The sequence below is a fragment of the Dermacentor albipictus genome, chromosome 1 (genome assembly GCF_038994185.2).
Source record: "Dermacentor albipictus isolate Rhodes 1998 colony chromosome 1, USDA_Dalb.pri_finalv2, whole genome shotgun sequence".
NCBI lineage: Eukaryota > Metazoa > Arthropoda > Arachnida > Ixodida > Ixodidae > Dermacentor > Dermacentor albipictus.
In genome coordinates, this window is record NC_091821.1 from 96,404,089 (window position 1) to 96,416,404 (window position 12,316).

At 47.8% G+C, this 12,316-nt stretch overlaps 1 protein-coding gene across 1 annotated transcript in view; it reads left to right on the top strand.

The window, feature by feature from the left end:
- The window catches only part of LOC135902634 (solute carrier family 22 member 6-B-like), a 67,282-nt gene that overhangs the window by 14,175 nt on the left and 40,791 nt on the right, over window positions 1–12,316 (top strand). The window contains exon 3 of the mRNA XM_065432827.2: window positions 8,136–8,239. Coding sequence (XP_065288899.1) covers window positions 8,136–8,239 — 104 coding nt within the window. The remainder of the gene's footprint in view (window positions 1–8,135; window positions 8,240–12,316) is intronic.

The following is a 12,316-nucleotide window of genomic DNA, read 5'->3' on the forward strand; positions in this document are numbered from 1 at the left end:
CTGCTTGTATATCGTAGCAGTGCTCCCTAGAAATAGCAGCAGCAGCTCGAACGAAATATAACACGATCTGGCGGGCTTGTTGGACCCAGTGGTTGGACCGTCCTGTCCGCCTTCTGTCCTTTTTCCTAACCGTGCTCGCGCTGCTGAAATCGTGTTGATAGTTCAGCGCTCTGTCCTGTCCGCCTTCTGTCTTTTTTCCTAACCGTGTTCGCGCTGCTGAAATCGTATGGATTCCCACCAACTAGCCCGCCAGATCGTGTTATTCTATCGTATGAAATCGTATGTCAGCGCTCTGTCCTGTCCACCTTCTTTTTTCCTAACCGTGTTCGCGCTGCTGAAACAGTATGGAACGAAATATGGGTAGTCCTGTCGCTAAGCGGCTGATCAAGGCAACCAGTTCAACAGAATTTACTTAAAGTCGGAACTAGTTGGCCGATTGTAAACGAAAATTCATCGCTTTTGCAGCGCGTTTAAGATAAAAATAACCTCAAACTCGCTCTGATGCTTGTTTCTAGGCAGTAACTTAGTACTAAATGGCATTTCAAAAAGGGACAAGAGACCTACGCTTGAGCTAGCACAGCCGGGCATTTTTGCTGTTTTCAGAGTACACAGCACACATGCAGTATTTACCTTTCTTTGAAGGGTGGAGGGGTCTTCCAGAGAAGTCTGTTGAAATGTTGGATAGCAGACTGAGGCTCCTCCCTCAAATCATTTGTGTGTTGTTCAACTTCCCAACCTCTATGTGCACTGTTAGCTCTTTTGGAGGTTTCATAACTTAAACCAACCTGCCACAGTGCCGTATCAAGATTTTAATATGCGTTGCAGAGCAGGTGGTCAAACACTTTCTGCAGCCCTTAGCTACAATATGCTGTGCTGTTGGATCCACCTTGGAAATGGTAACCTGTAACGAGCTCCAAAACCTGATGGGTAATGGCTGCAGCCTATGAACGTATGTTATGGTTTTCTAGGGACCAACAACTATCTACATATGGTCATCTCTTTACCAGTCATCATTCAGGTCTTGAAAAACAACTAGAAGAAAACATCAATGCACTTAACTTACATGTGTTTGAGGCCTTGACTAGGAACAAAATAAGTACACAAATAAAACATGGTTTATTTCACTCGAAAATTGGCAGTTTTCTCACATCACATATTACATTACCTTATTGGTGGTTGAAAAGTACCAAATTCGTCAAGCGCTTGCGGATGTTTGGGCCGTTGATCTTTGCTGTTGCTTGCTTTGCAGCGTGATGCATTCTAATCTTGATGTAGCATCCAATGACACATTTAACCAGACGCACAAAATGATTTGAGTCAGCAGCTGACTCAAACATGTGCTCGTGCAGTTCTGGATACAGCTGGCCGAGCCGAGTTGCCGAGAGCTCAACCATGACCTTGGCTGTCAATGCGCTATCCACATTTTGTCTCTTTGAAAGGCTACCGCCATTAACTTTTTCCTGGAGACGAATGACCTTCTCGGTCATCTCGCAGATATACGAGGTGGATGATGATGGCTTGGCAAGGCCTCCGCGGTTCTTCCTGTTCAAAAGCGCTGAAGAACATGCCTCTGCAATAGTAGCTGAGTGGCATAGGGTGCATGGGATCTTGCGCTCTACCATACGGCACACAAATCCAGCAATGTATCGTACAACATTTCCTAAGTAGGGAGACAATACAGGGAGCTTTCCAACTTCCGCATCAAGTTCACTTTCACTTGGAAAGTCAGCGTGTTGCATGAGGTCTTCGGTGCCATTCAATTTTGCTGTCGCCATGTCTAGCTCATCAGCACAAATGTGGCTGGACACGTACAGGACGCGTGTCTCATCAAGAGATGTGCAATTGCCTGCACCGCCTTTGATTTGGTTGCGGGTGACGAGTCGCTTGTATGCATATACAAATTGTGCCACTGTGGGATTATTGTTCCATCCCCCTCTTGCTCGCACAGCAGCAAAGAAGAGTTCAATGTGATCCTGGGAAAGCTTGTAAGTCAGCAGGTAGCGCAACAGAGGAGCTTCACTCAAGAGGAGAGTGGATGCCAGGCATTTTACACTCTCAATTGTAATAAGGAAGCCAAGAAATGGAGTTTTTCTTGGTGTCTTGAAGACAGGCGTGCCTTTTACATCAGTGAGCCCCTTTATGTAGCTGTTTGCTTCTTCAAAAAAACTCATCCATGTTCCCTTGTTGGCAGGTCGGAGTGGGGCCTTGAAATTCTTTGCAATAGGGTTGCGTGAATTTAGGTAGTCAAAAAGTCTGTCAAACAAGCGAATAAACTTCACTGTTGCTTCGGAGTGTTTGAATTGCGGGAGTTTTAAATCTTCCCGACAGAAATCTAGGGCGTCAGCAACACTGGAGCTCAAAGTTTGAACAGCGAGGTTCACCTTCATTTTCTGCCTATGCCACTCAATGTGAGCAGCACGAAGTTTTGTAGCAGCATGGAGGCCTTCTTTCTCTTGCACGTCGTGCAGCTGGCGGATATAGTGCCATTGCACCGATCCTCCCGAGGCGTCTTTCAGGCACTGAAGTGAAGCCAGAGCGTTTCTGACCAACTTAACCATGTGGCATGCATCCAGAAGACAGTACACCTTTCCACTGGTCACAGGGTGGGGGAATGATGTGCACAGTGCCGATTCGTCCTCAAGTTTGGCACCCAAATCTTTAAACATAGTGAAATTGCATCGGAGGCCATCACAAGTGATAGATGTGACATGCACTCCTGTGTCGTGCAACTTGGTAAGACATAACTTCACTATATTTGCACGTTCCTTTCCTGAGAGACCATTGATCAGGAAATAACCGCAGGGTATCTTCCAGTGAGAATCCAGAGATACAAGCATGAAAACTAGTGCTTCAGATGCAACTGCATTGCTGTCATCATCTACCTCATTTCCAATATCAACGTAGCCTCTGAACTTCTTTCCGTCCCATTCAAGATGCTTCCTGATGGCCATTTCGTCGACCACAAGATTGCATAGAAGTTCTTTGTTCTTGTTCTTGGCCTCATTGGCTTTTGATTTGATAGCATTTAGAGCTTCACCAGTGAAACCAGCTTCACCATTTATAGAACTATACCACTTCGTAATTGTTGATGGATGCGGCAGCGCACAATCAAAAGTTTCTCTCACATAGTTGTAGGCTTTTGTTGAGTAAAATTGCAGTGTAAGTGCAAACATGCGCAACATAGGGGGGTATTTTTCTCGGCTGTACTTGACAGACTTATCTCCTTCTGCTGGTGCATGTTTCAAAAGGCGTTGCATGATCTCTAGAGGCGCGCCTGAAAAACATCTTTCAAGCATTGCAGAGGCATCTTCTGAAACAAGGTTCTTCTCTTTGAGATCACTAATTATCTCAGTGAATGTGCACACCTTTTTTCTCAGTCGGCACTCTCGTTCAAGACTCAGCTTCAGCTTTTTCTTGACACCAACTACTGAGTCCACACAGAGATCCATTTTCCTCTTTAATGTCTTGGGAGACTCGAACACGGCGTAGTTGTGATCAGAGAGCTGTAAATAAACCACAGGGAGTTAAAGCTTTTACAGGTACAATGTGCAGAAAATTATGAGAGCTGAAAGCAGACATCTAGCGACACAGACATCACAGCCAAGTAGAGCTAGTATATTTCAACCTATCAAACAAATTTTCAAAATACTTCAACTAGAATAGCACTGTGGCTTTTGCGTAGAATTCCTTTTCTTTGAAAATGTGAAAATACACTAAGATAATTCTCGTTTCATAGAAATGCCACAATAGTAATGCCTTAGGGAGGCTAAAGCATATGAATTTGATTATGGTGAGGTGACAAAGACTTACATTAGCTGAGTTGTCCTCAGTTGATGTACGAGTGCTAGTTGTCGGCTCATTCTCTGGTGTCGTGTCCTCAGCTGGGGTTCTTTCTTTTGGTGGTTTCCTCCCAGCCGTTTTCTGAAACAGCCATGTGAATGGTGCTCAGTTCTTACCAAGACTGCATAACAGTAAAAAAAAAGTAATGCTGGCCACAACAACACAAATGTAGGACATAGTGTGAGCATGGTAACACCATTATTTGCCTACCTACGGTACAGCTCAGAGTATGTAAAAAAAAAGAAACTTGGCGAAATGAATAGGATACACTAGCAATCTGGATCATCAGCACTGTAAACATCTCACTAAATTTCTTTCTTCACAGTGTAATGCCGGTTTAGTTTAAAGTGGCCACCCAGTGCTCTCAATTTAGTTCGGGCCATTCGAGATAAGACTGCCAAGGCGGTCGCGCACAAGCCTCTGCTATAAGAAAGAAAATCTATTTTTAGGGAAAACCTCAGGTGTACTCATCCCCATGCTTGTGCAGAGCTTTGGAGAGGTGTGCCCAGCTGCTCTTAGTCTGGGAAAATGAAACTGACCAGGCACTTTGTGCGTTTGTGCACTCACTATAGCGCAAGCATTGTCTTGGGAAACCAAGTACCTGAACAAGGATGTCATTTCTGTGCGGCATCGAGGAGTTCCAGCGTTCTAGGCAAGTGTTCTGACTATACCCCGGGCGAGCGAATACAACGGCACAGCTTTATTCTAGTTTGATATGTTTTAGGGAACATCAACTCAGAATCGTCCTACCTTCTGCAGATGTTTTGGGAAAGAAAACAGCGTGGGAACTGCGTCACGTAGAAGACGTATCCTTGCGCCCGTTCGATCAAAGCAACCCTCCTCGAAGTGGTCACTACAGAGTCTGCTGCCAGGAGATGGTGTCCATTTGTCCCTCTTTAGGTTCACGACCCACCGCTGATACAGCTGAGGGTTTGAACGTGGAAACCTGCATAAGACGAGAAACACAACCTCTATACATGACAAGCGGTCGCGTTTTCGCCGTGTGTCGCATAAAGTCAACATGAATGCGTAATACTTACGCGTGAAATGTCTTCCCAGATGTCTTCTCCGGCCTGCTTGTGCAGTTTATAGCGCAGCAAGCAGGCATTTTCTCGAAAAAAAACAGAACAAATACCGGCGAAACGGCGCAACGGCAGCTACTACCATGTAAACACGGCGGCCATTTGCCAGACTTCCGGGACATGACCTAGAACTTCCGGTAGCCGTGCGAAGGCACGCTCAAAGCGCCATCCAGAACCCTAGTGGAGATAAGTGGTCCTGGCACTGTTGCGGGTAAAGTGGGTCCCGAAGAAAGACGGCTGTAATGCGCCGTGACAAACTGGCGGCGTCGCCCCCTTCCCTCTACGGTGACGGCGCATTGCAAGTCAGCAAGGCAAGACCGCAGGGAGAAGAAAGCCCTCGGACAAACAACCGAGCAGCGACTTTCCTCGCCGGATGGGAGTCCATCGCACGGGCGCCTACCACCTGAGCGGGCTCTCCCATTGGCCGAACGTGACGTGTCTTATCGAAACTGAAGGGCTTAAGACGTAGACCGGGAGCAGCAGGAGAGCATTCCAGAGCATTACTTGATTCATCTCTCTCGAACTTCTTGCCACGGGCCGCAGCGTCCGAGTTGCTGTATAGGCCGGAATGACTCCTACAACTGGTTGCTAGCGGTGGGATCGCCTCCAAATGCATCAATATACACATTTACTCGCATGTCTTCGTAACTTCGTTCGCATTAGCTGTAGCCGTGTGTTTTCGAACTACTGGCGTCTGTCAGAAGTATCGCCTGCGGCCGTAATTGGCAAGGGTTCTTTTCATCCGATTTTATTTATTTCGTAACTTTCGTCCTGTCGAGTGGCTGATCCATGCGATAGCGGTGGCGCGAGTTCATGAGATTCAGTGACTAAGGGCTCACATAATGGAAAAGCAATTGTTTATTTTTACAAAACGCAACCACTGGTTCGCATTAATAGCTAAAAAACTCGTAGCCACCTGAGACCATTCGGTAGATATCTGGATTATTTCGCAATATTTTGACTGAAAGCGAGCCCTGCAAGTGCTTGAACGCGTGATAAAGAATAACTTACTTCCTGGCTCTTGACGTTGCAGGAAGTGAAAGTGCTCCTGCGGACGTGAAAGCGTATCACATTTAGTACCAGAGCGTACCTGAACACTACGGACGGCATAGACACGACCTTGGAGATAAAGCTGCGAGAAGCCTCAAATGACGATATTTTGCCCTTCTCTAGATTCAGCGCAAACTCTCTCGTTCTTGGGAGTATACGAAATGTGACAACACATGTACTGCATGTTTCCTGCATGGTTCCAACCGGGCAGCTACCATGGCTGCCTTCACAGGCCTGACCCTACAATGCTTTTTTTTAGCCGCTACATGAGTCACCGAAGCCAGTGTATATTGTTCAGACAATGATTAGGTGACCTTTAAATAACGAGATGGACACGGAGGTGTAGGCTCTTCCAGGTGTGCTACACACCATGGAGACAAACCGCAACAGTGCACCACTTAATTTTCGGGAGCAAACACCACATCTTTAGCCCCAATAGGCGCGCGAACTGTAGACTTTGGCTGATTTGTTTGTTGACAATGAACCGCTCACTAAAAACATGTCCCACTGAGACATTGCCCAGGGGAGGATGAGGAGAATGATGCAAGCTACGGGCGGATCTTGTTTTTCAGAGGCAGGCAATGTGCTCCGCCCGAGCCTAATATCGTGCGGGAATAAATATGCACAGGAATCAACAGTTCAACGCAACATACAGTTCCGTGCGCTACCTCCGTGCGCTGCCATGGAGGATTGATGTTCCTTCAGGGACATAACATTTTCAGATGTGTTTCGCCTCCTCCTGAAGTTTTTTAAAACTACCAATCTACTCAATGAGCAGGGAAGTTCACCAAGCCGTGGTTAAACTTTACCAGTCACGTAACATTGGCCAGACTCTAAGGTGCGTTACTTACATTTCTACGCAGCGCGGGTCTAGACTCCCGTCTGTGATGGATCTGACAAGGTATTATTTACGTCGTAACCTGGTTTTCTCCCATTCCTTTTCCCTGTTGCAAAATGGAAGGCTAGACGCCAGGCCAACCACTTTGCTGTTTGCTAAACTTGCTCTTATTGCTAGTGCGGTTCTTCGTGTGAGAATATACGAAATGAACTGCGGAATAATTCAAACCGTAGTCTTTTCCTTGAGTATTTCTTTATATTCTATAGTTTTATTAGCTTTGCAGATTGTGGATTGCTCTTTTTGCGTTGTGACAAATGCGATCTAGAGTGCGCGCATGCGCGTGCATGTCTTTTGCATTTTCATGAGGTGTCGCAAAACTTTGCAGGACCAGCTACATCCCTTTCACCTTTTTTTTTTCGTAAACTGTTTAATGGGGACCAGAAGACTGTTTTATTCGTGGCCGTATCGGCAACTGTGTGGAAGTTGTTTTTCCTGCGGTATTTATATTTTGCAGACGAGTCCTGCGTCGGGTAACGATGTGTATAATCACTGCAAGGCTCGATTTCACCTCGCACCATCCTTTCATTATTTCACCAATTTGTAAACTGGGTATCGGAATTTTTATTACCATTATCTTCAATATCATAAAAGAACAAATCAAGCAGCAATACGTTGCGAGTTTCAAAGAAGGCGTAACTAAAACCTATAATATATATAGTTAGGCGGCCTACACACATTTAAACGAGAAGGGGATTAACCGAGGGGCCCGATCTTTTGTTAGTCATATCATAAGAAGCCAACAAACACTGACACCAAGGACAACATAGGGGAAATTACTTGTGCTTAATAAATGAAATAAAGAAACAATAAATTAATGGAACTGAAAGTGGATCACAAAACAACGTGCCGCAGGTGCGGACCGAACCCACAACCTTCGCATATCGAGTGCGATGCTCTACCAATTCAGCTACCGCGGCGCCGTTTCCCCATCCACTTTCTTGGGTATTTGTTTCCTAGCAGAACCCTGGGAGTGTTAGCCAGCGCCACCACTCAGACCTTGGCGGCGGACGTGGAACGTCCTTTCTGCCGCAGGCGTCACGAGAACGTGATCTTTTTGGATGAAGGCGATTGGTCATAAACCCACACATGCTACCTGAAGGCATGAGTGTTGCCGGATTCGAGACCCTCGTTATGTAATAAACGACGGGGAAGGGGATTAACCGAGGGGACCAATTTCATGTTTCATATACTTCGTCTCGCTTGCACGCTTTCTTTCCGAAACTTGTTACTCTTTGAAGCCCTGTGATTGTCGTTTTCTCCTGCAGTGGAACCTTGTGTGCGGTTCTGCCTGGAAGAATGCATTGCCCCAGAGCATCTACATGGTCGGCATGACAGTTGGTTTCGTCATCATGGGTCCACTCTCGGACATGTGAGTTTGAATTTTTTTTTCTTCTGCAAACTTGACAACGTTCGTAAGAACCTGTTTGGGTGCGTGCTTGTCAAGTTTCACCTAAGCGTTTAAGCGGTGGCGCGATACCGAGAACTGCACGAGATTTTGTTGCGAGTGTAGATTTGGCATCATTTGATGCCGAGCTCCACTCCGCTGTTGAATATATTGAACGAGAATCACGCTGTAAATGGCCAGGGTTCTGTGATTCTACAGCAGTCCTTCCAAGCCTGCAGGCGGCACTGTTTCATGGAAACTATCAACAGATGATTCCAAACATAACAGAAGCCTGCGATCGCGTTGTTGGAAAAGGTCGCGAAGTTATTGTGCAGTGGCTACCTGTTGACTGTGGCATTTTGGGCCACCACCATGCTAATAAGATCAGCTCACGATAACTCCTAGACAGTGATCATATACCACGATCAAGCACGGACGCAGCGAGAAAACTTCCAAAAATATTGATCAGAACATCACGCTTGCTGTTTTGAAGACACCTGTGTATTACAACCATCGTTTCTGCATGCTTGATCCATCCCTGTAACTGATTGCCATCAAACCAATCCAGGTGTGACACTTGACACGTGTACTTGTTTATCCTTTTTCCGGGGACAGAATTCCACCCGCTAACAGGTTCAAGTTATCACTCAACGCAAGACGTGCCTGTATGGTTTGGAGCTTACTCGAATGTTCTTGTTTTTATCTGCTGTGCATTTTCTCGCTGAACCTTGTGCGACCAGATTGTGTGCGCGACGCGAATAGTGCTGTACTTTCTTGAAGGTATACGAGCACTAGCGATTACGCTAGAACCTTCGGCGAGTCATGTGTAAAAGCCGACGCGCTTGACCCGCAGATAAGATTTTCGACGATCGCCGACTGTGCTCCACTGACGACGGCATAGTCTGCTCCTGTATCTACAAGTGCTGCAACAGTGCTATTCAGACGTCATTCTCGGCATGCGCTTTCTGAACCAATGCGCTGCAATCATCGACCTGAAGTCGAAGTCGATAACGCTATCCGAAGACCAAGCGACAGCGCCGGAGGGCTCTGAGTCACCATGCCTTGAGTGTGCTCGAAGATCAAGTCAGCATTCCGCCTCGCACCGGTATTTCCGTCGACGCCGAAACACCCGCAGACGTAGAAGTCATCGTTGAGGGCGACCAACATCTACTGCTCGTCCGTGAAGTTGGCGTCGCAAGAGGAATCGCTTGACTGCATGGAGGAAAATCGAAAGTGTACTTCTGTCTTGAAGTTTGTCAGCATCAAACACCTCAATAAGCGCACGATGATCGCTGTCAGAGTGCATGCCCGCGCCCCTCTCAAGATGGCCGCCATTGCCGCAGCAGCAGCAACGCCGCTTGCACGGCGATGGGGAAGAGAGCTTCCCATTTTCCTTGAGCTCGCCAGACTGGTTTGGTCACGTGTGTCGCCTGAGCGCGGCGGAGGGACGAGGCGGCTCGGCGAGCGGCAGAGCAGCTTGGAAGACTAAGGAGCGGGGTCGTGCACCGGGAAACAGCTAAAGATGTGGTCGGCAGGCTGAAACCTCCAGGCCGAAGTCTTCGCCGTTCGACCGACAGACGGTGCAAGTCCGTCAGGATCTTCGGCAGCAAGGTACCAGCAGCCCGACGCTCTTCAGATCGGGATCTCGGCAAGCCCGCCCCAGATAAGCCTCGTGTTCCAGGCCGCTCTCAGAACTTTCCGCCGGACTCTTTTTTTAATCGCGTTTAATCTTTCATTTATTTATCCATTGCGTGTTAATTATTGTATGTTCTGTTAGTGTAGTGTTTGCCGCGTTTATTGTCACGTGTATTTTTCATAGAAGACGCATTTGACCGGCTCTGCGACGCTAAGTACTTTTCATCAATGGATCTCAATACTGGCTACTGTCAAAAGAAGTCGACGAGAGGGATCGTGAGATTATCGCTTTCATCACGCTGGGCGGCCTCTGTGTTCAAGGTCATGCGACTCTGACTTTTCATGGCACCTGCAACGCTCCAGCATGTGATAGATATGGTGTTAGCATGGTTGCAGTGGCAGACCTGTCTCATCTACTTGGATGACGTTATTGTCTTCGCTGGGAATTTTGATCACCTTAGGCGGCTTGGGAACGTACTAGAGGCCATCAAGTCATCATGGCTCACTCTGACGTCGGAAAAGTGTCGTTTCTCCTACGATGAGCTTCTGTTCCTACACCACGTCATCAGCCAATCTGGAGTCCGTCTTGATCCACAGAAGACATCTGCCATCACTAGCTTTCCACAGCCCACCGACAAGGTAGTGCGCAGATTCCTTGGCCTGTGTGACTACTATAGGCGCTTCATCAAGGATTTTTCTTCCATCGTCAAGCCATGAACTCTACTTCTGATTTTGTGAAATGGGTTAAAGTGGCAAGCGCCGCAAGCCGAAGCATTCGAAGAGCTTAAACAACGTTTGCAGTCCCCACCAATGCACATTCGCACCGACGCAAGTAGCGTAGGCGTCGGTACCGTGCTAGTCCAAAGGAAAGACGGGCCTGAAAGGGAGAGCTTATGCTAACCACTCGCTATCGAAAGCGGTAGCCGCTTATTCTACTACGGAAAAATAATGCCTTGCCATCATTTGGGCTACCACAAAATTTCGACCATGGGCGACCATCACGCTTTTTGTTGGCTGGTGAACTTAAAAGACCCATCAGGGCGCTTAGCACGGTGTAGCCTTAGACTTCAAGCGCTTGGCGTCATTGTGGTCTTACAAGTTCGAAATAAAGCTGATGCCTACCACCTCTCTCACCCATCGACCCACCACAGCAAAACGACCAAGACGAAAGCACATTCCTGGGGACCATATGCACCGACGACTTCGCTGAACAGCAGCGAGCACACCCGGAACTAAAGACTTGCTGAATACTTGGAAGGCGAGACCGACTTTGTACCGAGTGTTTAGGCATGGATTGTCGTCGTTTTCGCTACAGAACCACGTCCTTGTAAAGAACTTCTCCTCAGTCAGCGCACAATACCTTTTCGTTTTGCCCGCAACACTGCGGACCGAAGTCCTGCACGCCCTGCATAGTGATAAGACAGCACGGCATCCCGTATGCCGTGCGTGAGTTTTCCCGTATGCTCGCAAGGACACAGTAGTATTGGCCGCGCGTGACCGACGACGTCAACCGTTACGTCAAGACATGCCGAGAGTATCAGCGATGCAAGATACCACCAACCAGGCCAGAAGCATTGCTACAGCCAATCCAGCCTCTTTGTCAACCATTCCAGCAAATTGGAATGGACTTGTTGGGGCCCTTTGCGACGTCAACATCGGGGAATAAGTTGATCCTCGTGGCTGGCGACTACCTTACCCGCAACGCCGAAACGAAAGCCCTGCTTAAAGGTAGTGCGACCAAAGTGGCGAAATTATTCGTAGAGTAGGCTATACATCGCTATGACATGGCGCCCCGGAAGTGCTCATTACCGGCCGAGAAATCGCTTTTACAGCGGAGCTTACCCAAGCGATTCTGCAACACAGCCAATCAAACCACAGCACAACTGCTTACCACCCGCAGACGATTGGTCTTACGGAGAGGCTGAACAAGAAGACCCTCGCCTACATGTTGGCAATCTACCTCGAAGTCGAAAACAAGACGTTGGATGCCGTCTTTCCATAACCTTCGCTTAAAAACGGTGGTGCAAGAAACAACACGCATGAGGCCGTTGAGGCTGGTTTAAGGATGTAACCCGGCGACGACGCTCTACGCCATGCTACCGCACGTCACCGACGAAGACAATCTCGGTGTCGCCGCCTATCTCCAGTGCGCCGAAGAAGCCCGACATTCCGGCACTTTGCGCATCAAAAAGCAGCAGAGGACGGACAGCCGGCACTATACCCTTCGACAACGCTACCTGGGATACCAGTCAGGTGACCGTGTTTGGGTTTGTACTCAATACGCGGACGAGGACTTAGGGAGAAATTTTGGTGACGCTATTTCAGACCCCACAAGATCAGACGTATTGGCGTACTGGACTATGAGGTCGTGACAGATGGCCTTATGCTATCACAGCGGCGCTGCTCGTGACCTGAAGTAGTTAATGT